The 24,604-nt window shown below is 32.4% G+C and overlaps 5 protein-coding genes across 5 annotated transcripts; 3 read left to right on the forward strand and 2 right to left on the reverse strand.

Annotated features, from left to right (window-relative positions):
* The first annotated feature begins 754 nt into the window (after positions 1–754).
* On the forward strand, positions 755–1,333 carry LOC131619755 (uncharacterized). The gene has a single exon (XM_058890820.1). It carries the CDS (start codon positions 755–757, stop codon positions 1,331–1,333), a length of 579 nt encoding a protein of 192 aa, XP_058746803.1.
* A 9,836-nt stretch (positions 1,334–11,169) lies between these two features.
* LOC131615960 (uncharacterized) lies at positions 11,170–14,178 on the forward strand. The gene is made up of 3 exons (XM_058887163.1): positions 11,170–11,542; positions 12,606–12,933; positions 13,796–14,178. Exons 1-3 carry the CDS (start codon positions 11,395–11,397, stop codon positions 14,016–14,018), a joined length of 699 nt encoding a protein of 232 aa, XP_058743146.1. The 5' UTR covers positions 11,170–11,394; the 3' UTR covers positions 14,019–14,178.
* Positions 14,179–16,985: 2,807 nt separating this feature from the next.
* Positions 16,986–19,532, forward strand: LOC131617873 (alcohol dehydrogenase-like 7). The gene is made up of 9 exons (XM_058889142.1): positions 16,986–17,146; positions 17,250–17,386; positions 17,482–17,528; positions 17,615–17,943; positions 18,179–18,261; positions 18,380–18,455; positions 18,550–18,710; positions 18,991–19,155; positions 19,307–19,532. The coding sequence occupies exons 1-9, from the start codon at positions 17,086–17,088 to the stop codon at positions 19,421–19,423; spliced, it is 1,176 nt and encodes a 391-aa protein (XP_058745125.1). The 5' UTR covers positions 16,986–17,085; the 3' UTR covers positions 19,424–19,532.
* A 1,303-nt stretch (positions 19,533–20,835) lies between these two features.
* LOC131615961 (geranylgeranyl diphosphate reductase, chloroplastic-like) lies at positions 20,836–22,605 on the reverse strand. The gene has a single exon (XM_058887165.1). It carries the CDS (start codon positions 22,353–22,355, stop codon positions 21,003–21,005), a length of 1,353 nt encoding a protein of 450 aa, XP_058743148.1. The 5' UTR covers positions 22,356–22,605; the 3' UTR covers positions 20,836–21,002.
* Positions 22,606–22,745: 140 nt separating this feature from the next.
* LOC131615962 (GDSL esterase/lipase At1g71250-like) lies at positions 22,746–24,604 on the reverse strand. Its single transcript, XM_058887166.1, has 3 exons — positions 24,204–24,604; positions 23,290–23,925; positions 22,746–23,194 (listed from the first exon to the last, which is right to left on the reverse strand). The coding sequence occupies exons 1-3, from the start codon at positions 24,475–24,477 to the stop codon at positions 22,962–22,964; spliced, it is 1,143 nt and encodes a 380-aa protein (XP_058743149.1). The 5' UTR covers positions 24,478–24,604; the 3' UTR covers positions 22,746–22,961.

Genomic DNA, 24,604 nt, shown 5'->3' on the forward strand with positions numbered 1-24,604 from the left:
TGATTCAATTTCCTAATACATAACATTGGGATCAATGAGAAAAAAATTCAATTTGACACTATGTCATGAATTTTTATAAAATAAATATTAAAAGTTCATAAATACATACTTCATAAGATGAATTCATTTTAACATATATTTGTTTTAATTTAACAAATTCTCAAAATATATGACTACATAACAAATTTATCTAAATATGTTTTTTAGATAGAAAAATGTTAATATACTACTGTTGTGTTAATATTTTCTTCTTTTTCAAGATTTAAATCCTCTTTATTTAATGTGTGTCTAGAGTAACGAAGATAAAAGTTAATTCTTATAAAATTCAAAGACATTAAAATTATATGGCATAACTTTATAAATTTTAGACGTTAAAGTTATTAGCTTATATGGGAGAGGTTTCTATTTTCCTTCTATATGCTCGTTGTGCAGAGAGAATATTGAGACAACTCAACATATTTTCTTTCACTGCAAGTTTGTCAAAAATATCTGTAATTGGTTGCTGCATAAGCTTCAATATGCTGGCAAAATCAATTGTATGGTGGATTTCTCGGTGCTGATTCCATCTCGGTGGTCTCTGCAGGCGAAGGATGTGGCCCTTTCGTGTATATGCAATGTGCTTTATCAGGTCTGGCGTGCTAGAAACCTGAATCGTTTTGATGGAAAGATGTTGCACTAAATATCCTGCATTGGAAGTATTATTTCCAGGGCTAAACTTGTTGGTAACACCACTTAAAATTGTTCAAATAACAATATGGAAAGTTTCTCCATTCTAAAAGGATTTGATGTTTCAACTCTCCCTAGCAGGCCTGTGACAGGGTTGGAGGTTCTTTGGAATCCTCCTCCTAAAGGTTGGGTTAAGGTTAATATGGATGGCCTTGCTAGAGGTTCTCCTCCGTTGATTGCGTGTGGCGACATTTTTCACACTGAAGATGCTTCTCATGTGGGGAGCTTATGTGATTTCATGGTGGGAGGTGATGTTGCATTGGCAGAGTTATTGGCAACTATTGTTGCGATCGTAAAGGCGGGAATTTTGGGTTATGAGAAGTTGTGGATGGAATCTGATTGCAAGCTTTTCGTAAAAGCTTTCTCTGATTTAAATATAGTTCCTTGGAAGATTAGATCTCATTGGCTTCGCTGTATTGTGTATACTCGCACGATTGATTTTATGATCTCTCATGTCTTTAGGGAAGCCAATTTTTGTGTTGATTTCGTTGCAAACTTAGGATTGTCTATTTGTAGATTCGCTTGGTTTTCTTTTGTGCATTCTGTTTTAGTTAAGGATTACCTGTTATACAAGGAAGGTACCCCTAGGCTTAGGCTTTGCTCTTAAGAGGTCGGCTTGCCCCCCCTTGTGTATCTTGTTATCCTCTCTTTCTTTTAATGTTATTTTTCAGTTTTTTTTAAAAAGTCCACGATTAACCTTAGATATCAACTTCAACAACCACTATAGCGTCAATGTCAGCTCATATTAAAGGCTTGAAGCTAATGGGAATGTTAGTTTAAAACATGTGTTTAACCCTATAAACCTACTTTTAACAATCATTTTGGTGTTATATCGTCAGCTTAACTTAAAGGCTTAAAGGTAATAGTTGTGTCGGTTTTATTTGTGGCCGACACAAAATAATGTTGATTCAATCGACATGAAGCTAACACTATAATCAATTTTATGGTAATTACAAATTGTCGATTTGCCAACGCTAATTCAGGTAATTTAGCGTCAACTAACCCACGCTAAACTTCTTTCATATTATTTCAAACCCTAGATTTCATAGTGTACAATGAAAAAACTAATAAGAATGAAAGTATAGATATAACTAATATGAGTGTGATGAAAGTTAAATAAAATTATCAGCCTATCTACATGATACCTTGTACTAGTATTGATAGAGATGGAGTGCAAAATCAATAGTTTACACTTTAAAGGATGTATCGATAGAGGTAGAATGTCATTGTGTTAGTTGGGCATGTACTTAGGAGACTATGTACTTGGTTGGTCGTGACTATCATGTATACTATATTCGACCTACATGTTACTAGTAGGATGTTAATGGGATGTGATGTTAGACTCGGTATGTGGCATGCACGGGTGTAAGGATCTTTACACTAACATCCCAACATATATGGGATTATTAGTATATGAAGTCATGTTATGACTTTCTACACATTGTATAATCCAAAATTAGACGTAAATCTCACACAATACTGGTAGGATTAGATATTCAGTGATATTAGACTTGGTCAGCGAGGTTCTAACAATTTGTTAACATCTCGTAATACTATACTCGACCTACAGGCAGTGGCGGAGCCAGGAATTTTAGGCACCTTGGACAAAAACTTTACTTATTCATCTGTTTTAATTTTCACACCCTATTTTTATTAACTTTGTTCCTAATTTTGCCCCTGATTTTTTGTCTAAAACTCGACTATTAAATTGGGGGGAATACAAAAAAAATAGGGATTGAGCCCGGGCGCTTGCCCGAGCTCGCTGGGCCTTAGAGCAGCCCCTGTCTACAGGGTACTAGTAGGATGTTAATAGACCATAATGTTACACACGAATTGTTGTACGCATAGGTGTAGGAGATAGCACTTAGAATCTCATATATGTGTATTGTGTGACCGATCACATATATGAGATATCAATAGAAATTGGGTATTGTTAGGTCAACCGAGGATTATTCCATTATAAACAATATTGTGTGCACGGTTAACGGGATAGGCTAGTGTACCTCCTTATTTATACTAGCATGCCTAAGTCTTAGAACTATGTCGGGCGAGAGTCGAGGTGACTCAAATATGCGAAGTAAATTGAAGATAATAATTTTAATTTAAATAAATATTTATTTAGATAAAATATTTATTATACTTTAATTGCAAATAATAGTTTTAGTTTAAATAAAAATTGATTCAAAGTTGCTACAATAACGACTAAAAGTTTATTATACTTTAATTGCAAATAATAATTTTATTTTAAATAAAAATCTATTTAGACAAAATATTTAATTTATTTGCATTGTTGATATAGAATTCTTTACTCTTTTAATCAATTATAATTATCATAGCATTAAAAACATTTGATTTTATTCACGTATATCAATTGTGATTTAATAACAATGTAAAGCATTATTTTACTAAAGTATTTAAATTTAAACTAATTTAAATAAAAAGTTTACAAATTGATTTAATAATAACTGAAAATTGCACACAAATGGATAATATTGAATGTATTTAGATGTTTTTTTTATAGAAAAACACTTGGATCAGATTGAATTTTGAATTTATATTTCAAAATTTTGAACAAACAACTACATATACTTTAATAGTTATTTTTTTATTAGTATAATATATTGTATTAATATATTTAATTAATATATTTATTTGTGTTTTGCTTCTTTTTTTTAATATTTCTTATTAGTTAAATTTAGTCTCTCTTCTTTTTATTATTTTATTTGTTTCAAATCCAATTGATCTTGTCATTCCATAATATTAATTAAAAAATTACAATTTTTAATCTAATTTTCATCTAAATTAAACCGTGTGAAATTAGATTAAATAAAATTAATTTTTTTAGTTAATAATTTAAAAGCAAACCGCAAATAATTTTAAATTTCAATTAGATGGGATTTTGCCTCAAAATAAATTTAAGTTGCACTGTAAATATATAAAAGTTAAAAAATCATAACTTCATTTTTTTAAAGAAATGTAAATCAGCATATTAAATGTTTTCTTTTTGGTAAATACTATATATTAAAGTATTTTAATACAATATATTAAATAAAACTGATTTTATTTTTTTAAAAAAAGTGAAAATACTTAATAAATTCCTCCATTTGATTTAATTTTATTAAATATTTTCTTGTATATAGTAAAGTTTTATTTTAGTTTTTTATATATGCTAAAAAATTATTAAATAAAAAGAAGAAAATATGGAGGATATTAATCTAACCCATAAAAGAAAAAAATAAAAGTAAAGCAAAATAAAAATAAAGAGTTTGTCATATTAAGTAGGTTTTCTACCTTTTGAGAAATTTTAAAATACTCTTAGTAGAAAAATTCAAATTATAATTTGAGTAACTATTAGTTTTTCCCTTATCAACATCAAACTTTGAAACTTTTTTTCAAACATTAAATATACATGTGAATTAATAATTTGTTTACATAGCAACGTTTATTTAACATATAAAAATATTATTTAATATAAAATCATGTATAATGGAGAAAGAAAATTTTCTATAGATTAAAATAATTTTGATGATTATTTGTAATAATCCTTAGAAATATTGAATTTGAGTAAATTACTAAACTAAATACTTACCACTAACCTAATTATTCAAATATAATTAAATAAAAGTTACAAAACTAAATTTTTACCACAAACCTAATTACTCGAATATAATTATATACAAGTATATGAATGAAAAAAATATTAGTTTATATATATAATTTTAATTAAAATCCATAGTGAAAATAGAAACATTTAGAATATATATATATATATATATATATATATATATATATATATATATATATATATATATATATATATATATATATATATATATACACACAAAGAGAAATTCAAATATTTAATACATGGTCAAAGGAAAATTTAAATATCATTTAAAAAAGAAAAGTAAATAATTTGTGATATTATTTAAATTAAGGTAAATATTTTTAAATGGAAATTTTGAATATGGAAGAATAATATATATTTACTTAAATATAGATTAAAATTAACTTTTTTAAATAAAATAAATTTGAAAATAAGTGTTAATGTCATTCTTACACCTATACTTAGACATTATTTTAAAACATTAAAATTTATTAATTAATATATTTATATGTAGTTGGAAATATATATAAATATATATATATATATATATATATATATATATATATATATATATATATATATATATATATATATATATATATATATATATATATATATATATATATATATATATATATATTTATTTATTTATCTATTTATTTATTTATTTGTGAACACTAATTTGATAACTTTTTTTTGAAGTTTTCTAGATAGAGTCACAACAGAATCAAAGTGGGTGAATTTTCTACTTAACAATATTAGTCTGTTCCTAATTTGAAGTGTGTTCCCTTGTATAGTGAGTCCTTACCTCATATGGGATAAGAGAGGCAAACACACTTGATTGCTATTGAGTGGTCATGAACACATATATTCATTCATTATGGCGTTTGAGAGATAGGTTTTGACATGATAGTGTCAAGATAATAAATATTCATAAAGGCATGTATAGAGCAACTCGGCCCTAAGCGACTTATATGGCTTTTCTGAGTCCTTTACTTAGACCAGCTTCGATATTCATATACTATCTCGACCAATAATCAGGATACAATATCTTAGATGTACACAATTCCTTAAACATAGAGCTCGAAGGGGCGAAGCAATTAAGAGTAATGTTGACGTGACTCTCAATACCAACGAAGAAATATCTTTTATATATATATATATATATATATATATATATATATATATATATATATATATATATATATATATATATATATATATATATATATATATATATGCATGCGCAAAACACATCCAGAAAGAGCTTGATCAATCAAATAAGTGAGAGACCTTCTTCAACTTTAAAAAAATGATTGGTTGGCTTATGAAATGAAGATCAAAATCAACAAGCAGGCGACAAACACTTGGCCAGAAACATGGGCTATAACTTCTCATCTTTTATGGCATTGGAGAAACCAAAGAAAAATGCTGACGATTATATCATGCCTCAAAATATGAAAATGAGCACAAAGGAATGTATCTTGCAGTACAAGGAAAGTGATCTAATGTCGAGGAAATTCATGTTCAAAGAAATCTTTAAGGTTCATCTTAGATGGAAACCTCCTAACCCCAGTTGAAAGACCCTTAACGTTGATGGTGTAGTTAGGGGTGTTCAAAACTGAATCGGTCCAATAGAAGACTGCAAAACCAAATCGAACCAAACCGAAACCGCAAAAAATCGCATTTGGTTCAGATGTGTTTGGACCATTTTCTGATTGAACCGTGCGGTTCGGTTCGGTTTGTGGTTTGTATTCTGTAAACCAAACCAAACTGCATTACGTTACAAAATCTTACTAACTAATATATATATATATATATATATATATATATATATATATATATATATATATATATATATATATATATATATATATATATATATAATTCTTTAGAGAAATCAACAAATATTGTATGTATATTTTATCATATTCGTTGTATGATATTTATTTTAATTTACATATCAACAAAAAATAAAATATTATTCATTTATTAATACTATTTTAACAAAATATATTTTATGGTATTGTTTGTATGATATTTATTTAAGAATGCAATTTCATGTATATCATTCTTTAGACTAAAGATAAACGTGTAAGACATGAATTTATGTATAAAATTTTAAACTTATTTTGACATTCTAAACTTTTTTATGGAAATGTATGAATGATAAAACATAAAACTATATTTTCCTCTATATGTGTATGTATGGCTCAATAATTTTTTTTTTTTAAAAAAAATCGAACCAACAAAACCAACTCAAACTGCATTAGTTTGGTTTGGTTCAATTTTCCTACTAAATAGTATCAAAAGATACGTGGGAGACTTGAAACACAAAAGACTCTCAAAACCTAAGCTTTCTAACCTTCCCCTAATTTTACAAATGTGAAAAGACTGGGTTACATTAGGTCTAGGGATCTCTTTAAATAGTCTTCAGCATTCCATGGGCTTCGAGAAATTTTAATTAATCCACAAGCTGGAGGAGGCACGGTTGGCACTGTAGGACATGAGGCACATAGGAACAAGGGGCCCGGGCAGTGACGAAGCCAGAAAAAATATATAGACTGGGCAAAAAATTTAATGACCGAAAATCGCTATCTCAATTGCTTTATCCTCAAAGTCGGCACTAAACTCTTCTATAAAACACGAGTCCAACAACAACTAAGTAAAAGGTATACTTAGTTTTGGCACAAATTAAACAAAGTAAATTGCATCACATTCTTTAAGTGTTTTTCAATCGGGCTCTGTTATTCATACTGGGAAGAATAATTACAAAAGGGCTCTGTTATGCAACACTGAACTTAGAGTCACACCATGAAAATAAGGGCAAATATTTCCCCATATATTTCTACAATAGAATGTGGTAAATTTTCCTTACTATACTATAGCAGAGACATTCCTAAAGTCATGTGATTTTTTTTCTAGAACATGCACAAGCTGCGATAATTTAAGAAACAAACATACTGTAAAGTGTTAACAAATGTTGTTTTCACTAATCTTCTTTAAAAATATACAAAGTCTAAACATATTGAAGTCTAAACATATTGAGTAAAAGGTAGAGAATTGAAAAGATACTAACTAGGTACGAAGTAGCTGTTACGTGTTTGGTTTAACATTATCAACGTCTTGTTCGTTCATCCGTTCTTGTTCAAATACCACAACTAAAAAATAAACCACATTCCAACAAATATTTTCACATAAATATAGGATAATCATAAAGGAATGAAGTAAGATACTATCATATCCCTCACTAAAATCAAATCAGTACCTCCTACACTAAATTTGCACATATAAGTATCAAGCTAATACCAAGTACATATATATTGTGATAACAAAATACAATTTGTTAGAATACATCACATATCACTATCGTTAAAATACATAATGATCTTATATAACAACCTACTCTTCTAATTTCATGTATTTTCTTTCAACTATTGAAACATATGAAAAGTCAACCATATAATACTCGAATTAAAGTAGCATAATTATGGATTCATCAGCTCCAAAGTTAAAAAATAGAACATAGATTTCAAATTTTATGCATATATCAATTTTCAAGCAGTTATGAATAAATAATTGAATGATGGAATATTACAATATTGGGCGAATGCGAGGAAGACGAGTTGAGAACAATGTGGAATTACGGAATCTGAGATCTAGCAGTAAATGGTAAGGGAGAAATAAATATAAAGAATAAAGAAAGGGATGACCTGATAACGGAACGACGATGGCGTCGACATGGAACGAAGGGCCCTCAAGTCAGAGAAAGATCCCGATTATGATTTAGAAACTTCCGAGTGCATGGATTTTCTTATATTTACCAAATTCAAAGGCTGCATTAGAGATGCTCAAGCAGTGGACTCGGGAAACCCATACCGAAACTATAACTTCAACCAATAGATTTCAACATAGAAAAACAAAAGAACATGTTCAGGCATTTCACCGAACACTTGATGTGCATAGCGCGAAACAAAAAATTCAGCGAAAAATTCTTCACTGATTCATAAGCCACAACCACGAACAACAATGAATAACATCACAACAACAGCGAATAACATTACAACAACGATTTCGCATCGAAAATCGAGCTTAAAAGCGAAAGAAAAGAAAGAAGAGAACTCACGACGATTTGACATCTAAACAGACCATTATTCCGCGACTACTCCGTATAGCAGTTTAAATTTTTTGAGTGAGAGAGAGACCATTGCGATGAGATTTTGAAGAAGAGCTTGGGTAACTGCCCTATCTCGCCGGGCGTTGGCGTCACCCATGGGCCCGGGTTCAACATACACAATAATATATAGTAAATATATTAGGAGTACTGTTATCGATTATATTTTATTTTGTTTTTGTTATGTATTACAAATTTATTTATAATAATATATCATTTTCATAATATTATTTCGAAAGTGTATGGTTAATTTATATAAAATTGAATATGAAAATATAGTTATAGTACATCATCAATTTCATCGGTGTATCTCTAAAACAAAGTAAAAAATTTATGTATGGTGTAAATACTGAAATGCATCTCCGCATTCTACCTGGGTGGATATGGAGATGCATCTTCGGATTAGTTAATCTCAAAATTAGGTTTGTCTCCGTTAGGAATATATGGAGTGCGTATAGGGTGAATCTGAAGAAACATTTTTGGACTAAATTTTAGAAAACATATGGGTGGAAACTCACCTAAAACGTGTTTTGGTGTGAAAAGGGTTCATTTGAAAATCCATTTTTGAAATTTGAATAACATTTTTCGAAATTCTTTAAGGTCCTTTTCCACCACCAATTTCCCTTTTCTTTTGGTTATCTGACACGCCATGGTTATCCAATGCAAAAAACCGAATGCAGACGTTACAAATCAATATGGTTTATCTATTTTGTATATTCATCCAATTTCAAATTCAATTCATTTTGATTAGTAACTACATGAACTCGGTAAAGTCAATCATTTTTTTTATCAACTGAATAACATCATTTATCTTCACATGGTAAACTTAGTTTGCTACAACTTTAACTAGATAACAACACTTTGCATGTAAAGTCAATCACTTTTTTATCAACTGAATAACATCATTTATCTTCACATGGTAAACTTAGTTTGCTACAACTTTAACTAGATAACAACACTTTGGTATCATACAAAATAGAAATAATACATTGACAATCCTCAAAAGTATCAATTTACAGGATGTATTTATTATTATATACTCTCATAAGGAAAACATCTTTCTATGCAAGAGCTCTCCAACTGAAGCTACTTCTCCGTGAATATGATGATGATGATGATCATGAAAAAATAGGGTCAACAATCCTACTAAATCATCATAAGGGAGATGTGAAGTTACCTCATATTCTTTGTAATTTGCCACAAGACAGGTGTTTGTTTCTTCCTCATTGGTGGATTCCATGACATTGTCATCTCAATTGATGTAAAGTTTCTTTGATTCCATTTGAGGTTTCTTGAACTTTCTTTGATTTTGATTTTGGTTCTTTTTTCTGGATTTTATTTTGAGTGCACTTTGATTTCATGTGTCATTTATTTCCGCATTGATAGCATATAGGAATGAATGAGGACCTTCCTTCCGCCCACACCTATTACATATAATTTATTATCCTTATTTTGTATAAATTTATTATCTATTAAGCTTTCTTAATCTTAAAATATCAAGTTTATTATAACTATTATTCATTTTTTGAAAATATAAATTAAATGAAAATGACCAAGTTTTATAATTATTCTTAAAATGATCAAATATTTAGTTTGATTATTGAAATAAAGAGAAACCTCATTTATATAGGAAAATCTTTGACTCAAAAATAAAATGATTCAAGGGCCATTTTAATTGTTCAATCGATTAAAAGCTTTCAAAATACAACAATCCTAATCCAAAAAAAGAAACCCTAAAACAACTACATGGTTTCATCGATTAAAAGCTTTTCTATTTATTAGGAAGTCATTTACTTTGCTTTAATCAATTAGATCATGTTCTTAATTGATTAGACAATGTAAAATCTTTTCCCAATTGATTATAAATATTTATTAACCAACTCCATACGAGCATTGATAGTTTTCAAGACATTTTATAAAATCAGAGAAGGTTTTCAAAACTTTTCTGTGTGCGTGTGTGTGTGGCTGACATAGTACTTCAAGACTTACTCGTGACCTTTTTATATTTAAACTGATCCCTCTAATACGAGATGAAAAGGATCATGCAAGCCTTCACACTTTCACAACTTCGAGTTTTCAAATTCAGTTGCTTGATATCACAATGACTTAACACTTCAATTAGAAGTTGAATCTTCATACTGGTGAGACTCAAGATATCTTCTTGACCATGTGCCATCATCAAAATCTTTACTTTGATAGTTTAAATTAACTCCATTGTCACCAAGAGCTCTTAATATCCGCAAGCCATTTGACATATGGAGTTGTTATCTTCAAAAATCGTTGCTTCATCAATTATCATCATCAAAATCAACTGATAGTCATAACTGCAAGCGCATAGATCCACTTCAGAGTCATTTAATTCTAAGCAAACCTGGACAATTATGAACATATAAGTCTAGGTGCCAAAGCAGGACATATGGTTTTATCCAATTTGTAACTAAAATTACTTCTACTCTACTTAATGAAATTCGACATTTCAAAGGTTTAACATATAGGAAACTTAGTTAAAAGTTCTAATGATATGATACATGGATTAATATGTCTTTGAGTTATAAGCAAAGCTTTATTTTCAATTTATTACATTAAGGTCCACACATAATTCAAATTTATACATTAGTACTTGACTTTAATATGTATATTAAAATTTATTAAAAGCATCTCTCCGAATAAAACTTCATTTTCCATTTTTTCTTCATACTTTTCTCTCATTTTCTTCGTTTCACTCAGATTTACCCTTCACCCTCTTCTTCAACACTAGATTTTGCTTCCAAATTTTCGGTAATGTAGCAACCCTTTTGAATCCTCTACAAGAATTTACAATCAAAATTCCTCTTTCGTAGATCCTACTCATAAAGTTTCAAACTTTTCGTTTCGGCACTAAACATCAATGGATAGTTTCACCGCCGAAGATCTGTCCACAATCGGAGGTATCGCCACCGTATCGATTCTCCATTCGTTCATTCCAACTCACTGGCTTCCGTTTTCCATCGTCGGTCGTGCTCAGAAATGGACCCTTTCTAGAACCCTCCTTGTTAGTATGTGCTTCTTTTGTTCTTCTCTCTCAGATCTCTTGTTGTTTTATTGGTTATTGATTAGTTTTCATTTCTCCGTTTTTTGTTTTTGTTTTTGATGAAGTTGCGTTGAAAATTCTTGAAGTTTTGGTTTATGGATGTTAATTAATTAAGGATGTGATGTGAGATCATAGAGAGTAGATGTGAATTAGTGCTATGCATAAGATTCAAAATTTATGGCCGTCTTTGAGGGCGTGCAAGGCGGGCTACCGCATAGGATTTAAAATTTATCACAGTTAAACCGTATATTTGTCACTGTTAAACTGTGATTAAATATGACCTCTGATTATTTGATCATGATTGAATCGCGGCCAATCTACATAGGGCCTCCAAATACTTATGACGACTCTAGTTATGTTGCTGAATAATGAATACAAATTTTCTGGATAGATATAGCTTTGGAAGATTATGTGTATTTGGAAATTGGTCGAAAATCTTTAAAAGGATATTTGAACCTGAAGTATCAGTAGAGTTTCTCTAAAATAACATTTGCAATATGAATCCAAACATGTATTTATCTCTTTAGTTTTTGCATTAGAGTTTTTATTACTTTCTTAGTTCCTTTTCACTTGTCACCTTTGTCTGAAAATTTTCTTCTTATTTATTTGTCATTTTTAAAGTTCAATGCAACATTGATGATTTTTTTGTCAATAATATCCTTAAATGTTGATTGCAGAGAGAGAAATAATTAGAAGAATTAGATAATTAATGGTTAAGGGTATAAGATAAAGACAAATTAATTTATCAAAAACAAAATTTATTAGTTTTCTTGATATATGTAAATAAAATTATAACGACGGCTAAAGATAAAAAGGAATAGAGGAAGTAATTGTCAGAAGCTTCTCTTTAGTGGCAAAATGTAGAAGAGTGAAGCACGGTGCAAGTACTTGAGTAGTTACCGTGCATTTTTTATAACATAGAGGCAATCGGTTACATCAATGTTGCCTCGATATTTCAAGCCTCAAAGAGATCTTCATGGCTTATCTCAGAAGAGTCTTTTTAACTTTTTTCTTTGCTTTTCATGCAGCTGCATTTGGAGCAATTTTACATGTAATATCCACTTCACTGCTTGGTATAACAGCAATTACCATGGCAAACACCATTGCCGGCGAAGAAACAGTGCATAAGCTTGCTTCACTTTTGCTCGTATTTCTCGGTGGTATGTATATTTTGTTGTTTGTTATGGGAAAAGGCGGCCATAGTCATTCGCACAACCAACCCATGGAGAAAATGGCAGTAGCTGGGCTTATTCTTGTTCCTGCATTGTCTCCTTGTGCCACAACACTTCCAGTATTTCTTGCCGTGGGAAATTCATCTTCCATGATGGTGCTTGCCATCATAGTGCTTCTATTCAGGTATAAGTCAATTGCATCACAGATTAAGAAAAATTTAAATTCTGCTTTTTGGTGCTTCGATCGGTAACACTGAAATTAAGACCCTTTAGAAATGCTTCATGTCAAAATCATGGTTTTAAATTGCGATTGCGGATGGAGTTGTGACTGCTGTCATTGCGACACGTATTGTAGCTGCTGTGGTGTGAAATAATTTTAAGTTTTTTTCACAAACTATATAAACGATTATTAGTGCGCCACTACACTATTTATCCACCTTAGCATATTCTAAGTGAACATATACTCCGTAATAATGATTGAGAGGTGCTTAAAATACCTAGTTTAGAGACAATTAAAAGTAAGATTTTCATTAGATATGAAGAATATTGAGATTTAGAGTTTCAAATTTCTAATTTTTTTGTGAGATAAGTTTGAACGAAATGGCCGAAATCTTCTGATGCGGTTAAGATGCAGCAGGACACGTGATTTAAGATCACATTATAATTGCAGTACAATGTTGTTGCAAAGGCTATCACATAAGCAATATTATCCATAGTTATGGATGCGGACCGCTATTTAAAACCATATTCAGGATCATGAAATTTTAAATTCTTTCAGAAAATGAGAAAAAAATATAATGGTTGATACACCATTATATTTTGAGAATCCTGATTTATGTCTTGTATTTGAGTTCTGAACGCCGTTTTGTACTAAAGATGCTTCATATTGATGCCTGAAATTCTTTCTTATACTCTGTTGATCCTAGTTTGGTTTAAGAGGTCTGTTTGGATCGGCTTTTATCAACTTATCTACTGGTATAATCACTTGTGAGACTTGTTTTGGGATTTGCTACTGTTAACTAAGCTTTTACACATTGCATTTACAGCACAATCTCTGTGATGACTTCACTAGTAGCATTGTCATTTTATGGGGCCAGTCAGCTGAAGTTTCATTGGGTGGAGCGGTACGACAAACTTCTTGTTGGTTCAGTACTGTGTTTAGTAGGATTGTTGACCCTATTTTTTCATGATCATGATCATCACCATCATATTCATGGAGAAGTAGCTTCAGTTGGAGAGCACTTGCATAGAAAGATGATTTCCTTATGAGAGTATATAATAATAAATACATCCTGTAATTTGATACTTTGAGAACTGCCAATGTATTATTTCTATTTTGTATGATACCAAAGTGTTGTTATCTAGTTAAAGTTGTAGCCAAAGATAAATGATGTTATTCAGTTGATAAAAAAGTGATTGATTTTACTGAGTTCATGTAGTTACTAATCAAAATGAATTGACTTTACAAGTGCTAAAATTATATTTTAGTATAATCAAATTATTTTCATCACTAACTGTGTGTTTAAGTGTGTGGCCAAAGGAAAAGGGACTAAAGATTTAAAATGGGAAGTATATAAAAAAATTGGCCCAAAGTTCTTATCAGACCCCAAAGTGTGACACCCTAAATCACATTAACATAGGTAATGTAAAACTTCTCATAATTGAGTACTTGATGAAAACAAAGAATCCAACATAACATTGTGAAAATTATTAATCTTGACATGGATGTCACAAAATCATAGTCTTACTACAACCAACATACGAGATGACTTAACAGTTCAACAAGAATAAACTTACAAAAAATTAAATAAGTTGTCTCATACACCATCTTTAATATCCTTACAGCAAGGAGACAACTCATCAGTCTCGATTTGAGAATACTCTACATATAGATCCACATTGGAAAACATAAAAACATAGAGGTAGGAGTATATTATACAAAATATATGGTATAATAACAACAAAGGGCAACATAAACCACAAAATACAACATTACACAATCTTACAATATTTCACAGAGTTATGTGACATTACACAACATGCACATGCATGCTTATGTAGCACACTTATCCTCTACTCCAATGCATGTGGTACCTGTTGTACCCCAATTTTTGACCCTGAGACCCCACATCATTTAGTGCATAGCGTGGTCGTCATCATCATTATCATCATCATCATTGTTTATATTTCATTTACTAACAAAAATATACAAAAAAAGATACTGTGTTTTGCCTGGTGCTCGTTTCCCAAGGTAGGTGGTTGATCAAGAGGCTCAGGCAAGATTAGAATTTTGAAACCCACAAAGGAGTTCAAGCATTCTCATATGCTCAAAAAAATCAAAGTCCAAGAGTGACTCAATTCAAGATCAACAACTTCCAATTTCATCTGGTGCACAAGTTAGAGTTTTTGACCTAATTCATCTAGAGAGTTGACTTTTAATCAAGACATGGTTCCATAGCTCAAACTATAATTCAAGGATCTCCAATACAACATTATAATCCACTCATGTCATTCATTTGAAGAGGAGAGCTTGATTCAATAGAAAATCACAAAAATACAATTCATCTGAAAAAAATGAACGGTTCAAGATTATCTTTGACTTTTAAGGAATTTGGTCAACCATGGACTTTGGAAGATCAAAATCACTAACAAATGATTATTGAAGTCATTTGATCAAGAAAAATCAATCAAAAATAAAAAAGTCAACAAAAGTCAAAGTTGGAAAGTTCAAAGACTTAGAAAAAGTTCATGGGCAAGTAACTTCAAATTTCAAGTATGCAATTGAAAAACCTTCCAACATGAAAATTGTAGATCTTGGTCCAATGAACAACTTTGTCACATATAACTTTTCCTCAAAAAATGAATCATTTGAGAGTTATGTGATCCTGAAGTTTCCAACAAAAGACTTAGAAAAATTCTAAGTGTTTTAACCTAGTTTTGCTCCAACTTCATGGACATTTTCACCAAGATCCAAGATGAATCTGAAAGGGAACCAAAGACCAAAGTTGAAGAGTGTTGCAAGTGCTTTTCAAAGAGACCATTAGCACAAGATTTCAATGCTTGAGCTAAGAGATATGAATTTGTGAATAGGGCACCATAACACTTGAAATTCAAGTCATGAACATGAAGAACAAAGTTTCAAAAACTTATCCAAATATGCAAGAATCAAGCATTACAGGTCCTCTAACTTATTCAAGGCACCATAATCAGATGATTTTACTTGCTTTTGAGCTATGAACCAAGTGTTTCAAGCATTGTCCAAGAATTCTTTCCATTTCAAGACTAAAGTGGTGACTTCTATTTTAAAAAAGCTAACTTAATCACGAAGTTCACTCTCCTTGAGCTTCCAACTTGTTGCCTCTACATACATTCTACCAAAAGTTCAAACAAAGCATGTCTAAAGTATCCAATCACTCCAAACATGCTTGTACTATCCATGGAAACCATGAATTTCTCATCTCTTCACCAAGAAGCAAAGTCACCTAAATTTCACATGTGATCACCAATTGATCTGATTCTTATATTATTAGTTTTTTTTAATATGCAAAATATAAATGAAAAAAACATAATATCAATTATAATTTTTTCATACTTCAATTTTCTTCAACCTATATCTGTATAAATAAATTACTTAAAAAAATCTTATATATAATAAATATTTATTATTAATTAATTCGTTAACTTTAATTTATTATTTAACATTTTTAAAATAAAAAATTAGAATACTTTTGATATTTAATTTAATCCTAATATATACTTAAAAGAATTAGTCCTTGAATTCATGATTATGTTTTTTTTAACATTAATTTTACATTTTGACATTTAATAAAAAAAATATATAACGGTTTAATAAATCAGATCAATATACCACAAATCAGATAATAACTCATGAATCCGTTTCCCTCTTTATTAAAACAAAACCTTAATTTCAATTACCAACTGCACACTACTGATTAAACTCTCTCCAGCGTTTCGCTTAAAGCCATTTTTAAGAGCATCAAAGTAGTTACAGTATTATATAACTTGTCATAATTAACGGTCATTAAAATTTGTCTTAATTAAACGGTGATTAATAAAATTTCATAATGTATTGAAGTCAAACAACATGTAATCAAAATGCATTAGAGGACAAGACCACATCAAAATAATATAAATTCCACATGTGACATCATGTCATGTTCAGTTTAGTTTGGTTGGTAGCTTTCAAAATCCACCTAACAAAAGATGCTTTTTTAGTCATTCCATATTCATATGATATCATATTAGTTCATACGTTGTCTTCAACCAAAAATCCTTTTTTGTCTTTACTTGATGCAACTCAACTCAACTCATCACCATGGAAGCTAATAAACCAGTAACAACATCTACTGAACAACCACAACCCATACGATGTAAAGGTGTGTGTGTCTTTCCACCTTCTTTTCAGTAATTTTCTTTACCATTCAATTCAACAGTGTTAATTGTTGATAATGACAAGTTTCATGTGTTGTAATTTTTTAGCGGCGGTTTGTCGCAAACCAGGCGAGCCATTGATTATCGAAGAGATCGTCGTGGCTCCACCAATGCCACGCGAAGCTCGGATTCGTATCATATGCACTTCTCTTTGTCACAGCGATATTACTTTTTGGAAAATGCAGGTTTGTATATTGATTAGATACATCAGTTATTTAATAAACGTTCTTAAATAATGTTTTAATATGCATTTTTCGCGTTTATGTTTTGACTTTTGAAGGAACCTCCTGCAATATTTCCAAGGATTTTTGGTCATGAAGCAATTGGGTGAGTGAGAGAGTGAATCTAGTGTCTATATATTTTGATGAGAGATTGATGATGTTAAAGTTTACTTTGATTTTGATGTGATGTAGGGTTGTGGAAAGTGTTGGAGAGGAAGTAACAGAAATTACAAAAGGAGACATTGTTATTCCAATCTTCATTGCTGATTGTGAAGAGTGTACAGATTGCAAATCAACAAAGAGTAACCTTTGTTCAAACTTTCCTTTCAAAATTTCACCTTGGATGCCTAGATATGCTAACACAACAAGATTCACTGATCTAAATGGAGAGAGTATACACCATTTCATGTTCGTCTCTAGTTTTAGTGAGTACACTGTTGTTGACATTGCCAATTTACTCAAGATTGATCCAGCAATTCCTCCTAATAGGGCTTGCCTCCTTAGTTGCGGTGTATCAACAGGTATGAGATCGACTACGTGAATCAATCCGCATATGTTTTTTTTAGTCGGTAGACGAAATGGTAATAACCACTAAAAATTCACACGCACAACTGTGAGTATCAGGGTTTGAATCCTGGTGATGAGGTCTAACCTGTCAATATTGGTTTCTGCTAGTTGAGTTAGAATTTGCAGACAGATCACATATAGTTTTAATTCGACTAATTCAATATTTTTCATCTAATATTTATTTTTTAGGAGTAGGAGCTGCTTGGAAAACAGCAAATGTGGAGCCAGGTTCTACAGTAGCTATTTTTGGACTTGGATGTATTGGATTAGCAGTATGGATTTTCCATAGTTTATATTTGGAATGACTTGTTTGATCTTATTTACCTACTGATTTGATATAAGCACTTATTTGCATACTACAATGCTCATTGCAATTGAATGGCTTCCTAGGTTGCTGAGGGAGCTAGACTTTGTGGAGCAACAAGGATTATAGGCGTGGATATCAAACCAGAAAAATTTGACATTGGTAATGCAACATTTGTTCAATAACACCACCACATTTAGAAGTTATGATTATTATTAGGCCTAAATTATGTGTCTGATTTCATGGATTTATTCAGGGAAGAAGTTTGGAGTCACAGAGTTTATAAATTCAAGAGAATGTGAAAACAAATCTGTGAGTCAAATTATCATAGAGATGACTGGTGGTGGAGCAGATTATTGCTTTGAATGTGTTGGTATGGCATCATTGGTGCAAGAAGCATATGCTTCATGTAGAAAGGTCTATTTCTATCTCAAGCATAGCTTTTATTTCTACTAACTAATTTTTATTTTATTTTATTTATAACTATGTCATTGGCGTGAAGTATTCATCAACTTTACTGATAATTAATCTCTGTCGGAGAATTTGACCGACCACTCTTAGTGAGATTTTTTCTCCTAATAGCTAACTTTTTTCTATCCGTAATACTCGAATATGAATTCAGTTTTCCTTTGACCAATGTAATGCGCGACATATACTTGTTGAAAACATGAATTGTAAATTTGTGTCTTGTGTATAGGGTTGGGGGAAAACAATTGTATTAGGAGTGGACAGGCCAGAATCCATGTTGAGCCTTAATTGTAATGGGGTCCTTGTTCAAGGGAAGACTCTCATGGGATCCTTATATGGAGGACTCAAACCTAAGACTGATGTACCTATTCTTCTTAAACGCTACATGGACAAGGTACTAAGATTTTTTTATTTTGTTGTTAAGTTTATGCTTTCTTTCGCTATTTTGATAAATTATTGTAAAACTAGTAGTTTATTTATGTAAAAGTAGTAATGGCAACAAGTTTTTGTATTCTTTTGTTGATTGTTTCTCCAATTATTAATAGGAACTGAAGTTGGATGAGTTTGTGACACATGAGGTGGAGTTTAAAGACATCAACAAAGCTTTTGATTTATTGGTTAATGGAGAGTCTCTTAGATGTGTGATTTGGATGGACAAATGAGCATGTTTTGTTTGGGTCAATGTAATTGTTGCATTTAGCCCTTGAATTATGTCAATTTGTAACTTATTGAATATGCCATTTTATTAATAAAAAAATTGGTTGAGTTTTATCAATGGAGGAGATTCATCTTTATTAAGAATTTTTATAAAATTTTACAAAATACTTGTAAAAATATTTATATATTAGACTATCATGCCCTCTTATTTTTATGTATGATGGAAACATAGATGATAGAATTGTTACATACACACAAAAGTGTTTAGGTGTAATATTGGCACTAATATCTTGCATCTATCAATGTTTTACATCGGTCAATTGTACTGAAAATGGTAAACTCTCTTACATGAGAGAATAAAGAGTTTCATTTGAATATGTAAAATTAGTGAATGAATTCTCTCAACTCTAAGAGTTGAGATATTTATGGACCTAGCTCTTCTACTAAATTGTTGGGTAAGAGACCGATTCTCTCTCAAGTGTTTGACAAGAACGTAGAGATATAAAGCCCGGTTCTCTACACTAGTAGGAACATAAATATCGTCTCTCCATGTTAGTAGGAAGAAGTAATTTCTTCCTTCAGAGAATGTCAAAGTTTGACCCTTTTTGGAACATGTGTCCTGACACGTAACAATTCAGTTATCTTTTAATGCTACAAAAATGGGTCAGGCAACCCGCCCATGGTCATGATGGATCATATTAGATGACGAATGACTTACCAGGTCACATCTGCTCGAAAATCCAATGTCTCTTTCTGAAACTTCATGGGTCGATTGAGTTATGACTTGTCCTCTTCTAGAATTCAATCAAAATTATCCCTGTCCCTAGGACTTCCATAGTATCTCAAGCAAAAGACTTGGAAAGAATGAAACGATTTTTATCCATTAAACAATGATTTATTTCTAAAAAAACGAGCCCTAATTTAGAGAACGAGTCCTTCAAACGTTAGTGGGTCTCACTACTTCCTCAAACACTACTTTGAGGTGAGTCCCTTAGAACCAAGGGTGGCAAAACGGATTCGGCCCGTTGGACATGTCCGTTTTACCCGCACTTTTGTGTGGGACGAGCCAAAATTTTAGGCTCTCACCCTCTAGTGTGACCGTCCCGTCCCGCCCCGTTTTTATGCGGACATTTGCGGGCACGTGAATTAATATAAATTTTGTATTTTTAGACTTAAAAAGTGCAGTGTCTGCGGGCTTAGCCCGCTCCACTCACATTTTTTTATGGAGCAGACCAAAGTTTTAGACACTCACCCTTAACTTTGTCCGTCCCGTTTTATTATTTTTTTTGAGCTTTTGTGGGACGGTTCTAAACGGAATGGTATTGCAACCCCAACTTAGAACTATGTCCTATTACTACAAATAATAGAAGGACTATAATACTAAAAATTTCATAAACAAATAATAGTGAAGAATAAATTATTAATGCATAAAATGAAAATAGCTTTTATTTTTTCTTGCAAAGTGGAAGGCTATAGCCAATAACAGAAAATGAAACTACATGAGAGAAGCAATAATGTAGGGCAAATATAATACTAGTCAATGCCATAAATTTCAAAAGTTTCAAACTAAGAGGTAAAGATCCTCTACAAAATCAAACCCTTCATATGTGTTCCTACATCACCACACCTCACCAAACTCCCAATAGTATTCATAAAAAGCTTAACATCATCACACACTCTCCCACGCGCCAACTTCTTATACAAATAACTATCAAACGTCATCCGTTGCACATACTCATCACCACAAAGCTCCACCAAAGCTTCCCTAGACGCGTTACTACCGTAAAAAACCCTTTGCAACAAATCCAAAAACCTAAAAGTGTTCACATACTTCGCATCCCATTCCTTAAGATACTCCCTCATCAAATCCCCCTCGTTAATCATTTTCTCACCACCTTCCGAAGCCCTAACGACACCGTTTCCGCACATTCGACCCGATTTCGCCGCAAAATAAATACCCTCACCCGAACATTTCGTAACGTAACCTGCCGCATCTCCTACCAATGCCACGCGTCCTCTGACCCGAATGGGTCGAGGATGCTCTGGGATCGGATGGGCTTCGATTTTAATCACTTTTCCACCGTTGATCTTGGACCATGCTCTTTCTCTTATGGCCCGCTGGTACAGCTTAATATCGTGTTTCGACCGCACCGTACCAGTGCCCACTGCCACGTGGTCACATTTGGGAAAAACCCACGCGTAAAAATCTGGTGACACGTCGTTTCCTATGTACATCTCGGCGAGATTTTCGTAGTATTTCATTTTCTCGTCCGATAATTTGATTCGTTCTTGAAACGCGATCGCGCAGGTGTAGTCGCCGGCATCGATTGATTTCGCGACGCGGCTGTTGGCACCGTCGGCTCCGATTACTACGTCGACGGCGAGAGAGTTACGTGGGGAGTTTTTTGTGGTGTAGTTGATAGTGTAGGGTGCGGTTGGTGAGGCTGGGAGGTTGAGAGATGTGACTAGGCCGGAGATGAGTGTGGCACCGGCGGATTCGGCGCGGGATCGGAGGAATGAGTCGAGGACTTCACGGCGGAGCATGGCGATGAATTCGTTTGGTTTCAGGGTTTTGCCGAAGTCGACTGCGATGTTTGAAGGTGAGAAGATCCGCATTTGAGTGACGCGGCGGTCGATGAGGTGGTGAGGAATGTCGAATTCTTCTAGCATGCAGAGAGGGATTGCTCCGCCGCATGGTTTTGCTGTTGACGGAGGATTGCGCTCGAATAGGAAGGTTTCCACTCCGCCGCTTGCTAGTGCTTCTGCGGCGGAGGATCCGGCAGGTCCTCCTCCTATTACTGCTACTCGGAGCTTACGGCCGGAGATGGATGGACGAGTGGAATTTGAGGCTGAAATTGTAAGCAAGTGGAAGCGGCGTTTAGGTTTTGAGGCTGGAACGGAAAATGAAGGTAAAAAGGTTTGAATTTTCGCTGCCATGGAAAATTGTTAAGATCTAGTTTTGGGGATTTAGGGTTTTGGGGTCAATAACTGTGATTTAGGGTTTTTAGAAAGCAATATAGTATATTCTACATTTCCTTTACTAAAGTATGCATCTTTTTTCAAAATCTTTACTTAGTAGTATCACTAAGCACAGACTCCGGAAACACGACATCAACACTAACACTTCGACACCAATAATAGTTTGTAAAAATGAATAAATTAAACGTGATTACTAGTGTTGGTGTCGGTTTTTTCAGAGATGTTGGTGCTACGGGGTATCAATGATATCAATGCATTGTTTAAATCAATTTGAGAAGACAAAGACAAATCATGTCAGCACCAAAACCCATTTTTATAACAATAAACACAGATCTTGATATCATGTGCTGTAATATACTACAATATATTAATGATTTCCACTGAAACCTAGCAGTGCTACTTTTATTTCTTTATTGCATTATTTTGAAACACCATATTGTTCTCATAATCTTAGTGCATGTTTCGACTGACGGTGAGATTCGTATTAACACTATAAACCACTGTGATTTTGCCGAACTTACTGTTTATGAATGAATCGTATGCCGCATGAGTAGCAGTTTAATGCTAGGTTTTGGTGTTGACCAAATCATGGATGGTTAAAGGACGACAAAGATCGGGTATAGGTTGGTTAGACCAAGCTGCTTCAGCTAGGATAGAGTTCACAGCTTGAGTAGGATTGAACAAGTCCCACCAAACATGTGATGAAGCTTGATTACAGGCCATTTCTGTAGAGATACACCCTATCATTGCACCATTCAAACCAAGTCCACAACATGCACTCTCTGTGTCTTCAAAACCTGTGTATTCAAAAAACATTTCATAAAATTCCTTCACATGAATATTTATTAGTTTCATACATTATAAAACAGCATATTGATTTTATAAAACATACCATAAAATTTTGGTTTGTTTATAATCTCCAATATTCCGCTGTATACATCACAGAACACTATATGAGCATCAGAAAGTTCTGCATTAAGCTGGACTATGTGTTCATCTAGAATTCTGTTGTATTCCAATATCCAATCATTGACATTATCTACACAACCATTTCCATCAATATCATCTCCATTTGATGTCTGATTCGACTCCCATGCTATACGTGGTGTACATCCCAGAGGCAAAACTCCTAAGCATATGATTTTCCTTGCATTTGCTTCATACAGATACCTCATTGCATTTGTCATCTGATTGACCAAAATGGTAGCATAATATTGAGCGTCATGGTTTAACATTGGGTTGGAAGAGTTGTGTAAGAATAGATCAATGTAATCCTCTTTGCCAAAGGAGAGGAAAAAGATGGATGATTTTGTAAATTCAATAGCAGAGTTTTCGCTCAGCTGCAGTTGCAGCAGCTGCATACTCTCGGAGACTTGACGTAGTTGTTGATTGAGAGACTGGTGGCTGAAGCTTCCCTGGTTCAGGATTGTAGCTTGTGTTGATCCAAAGTTGAGACCACCAAGAATCTGAGTCAGAGATCCATTTTGAGCATAAAATGGTCGGATTGACGTCAATCCAATCTTCTCAGCTACAATAATGATTTCATTACAGCAATTAATGTCATTATCTGTGTAAGCTTAGTTTAACTTTGTTTATTCTGATAATAAAAAATTAATACACTGATTTTTTTGTGTGCAGATATTGCAGGGAATATGTACATAGATAAGCATGATCAAGCTTTCATCATGATTCATGACCAAATTGCTGCCGCATCAATCATACTTAATTGCCATATTCAGCAGTATCTGGATCGCAATTTGGAATTTATATAGTAAAATGAAAAAAGGAAAAGAGGAAGAAGAGTACCAATAAGTTGAGGAAGAAGAGTGGCATCCGAGCCATTACACGGATGAAGAGATAGACGACCGTGAAGCAGAGGGTAGAATAGAGTATTGTCCCCACAATCAACAGAGGAATCCCCTAATACAAACAATGCTGATACAAGTGAGCCATTTCTCCCATTACTATTGACATTTGAGACGGTTTTCTCAGTGTAATGTTGGCCATGAACTATGCTGATGAACTTGCACATTAGCATAAAAACTCCAGGAAGAGAATTAATCAGAAACCCTCTTCTCATATTGTTTTCTCTTTGTATATTTGTTTTGTATTGTATCACTTTTTGGAGCAAGAGTTGATTTCCTGCTAATGTTGGTGTCACTGCTAAACTATTCTAGTTAGAATGTAGGTGCTTGTTTGACACAAAA

This window comes from Vicia villosa, linkage group LG7 (assembly GCF_029867415.1).
Source record: "Vicia villosa cultivar HV-30 ecotype Madison, WI linkage group LG7, Vvil1.0, whole genome shotgun sequence".
Lineage (NCBI taxonomy): Eukaryota > Viridiplantae > Streptophyta > Magnoliopsida > Fabales > Fabaceae > Vicia > Vicia villosa.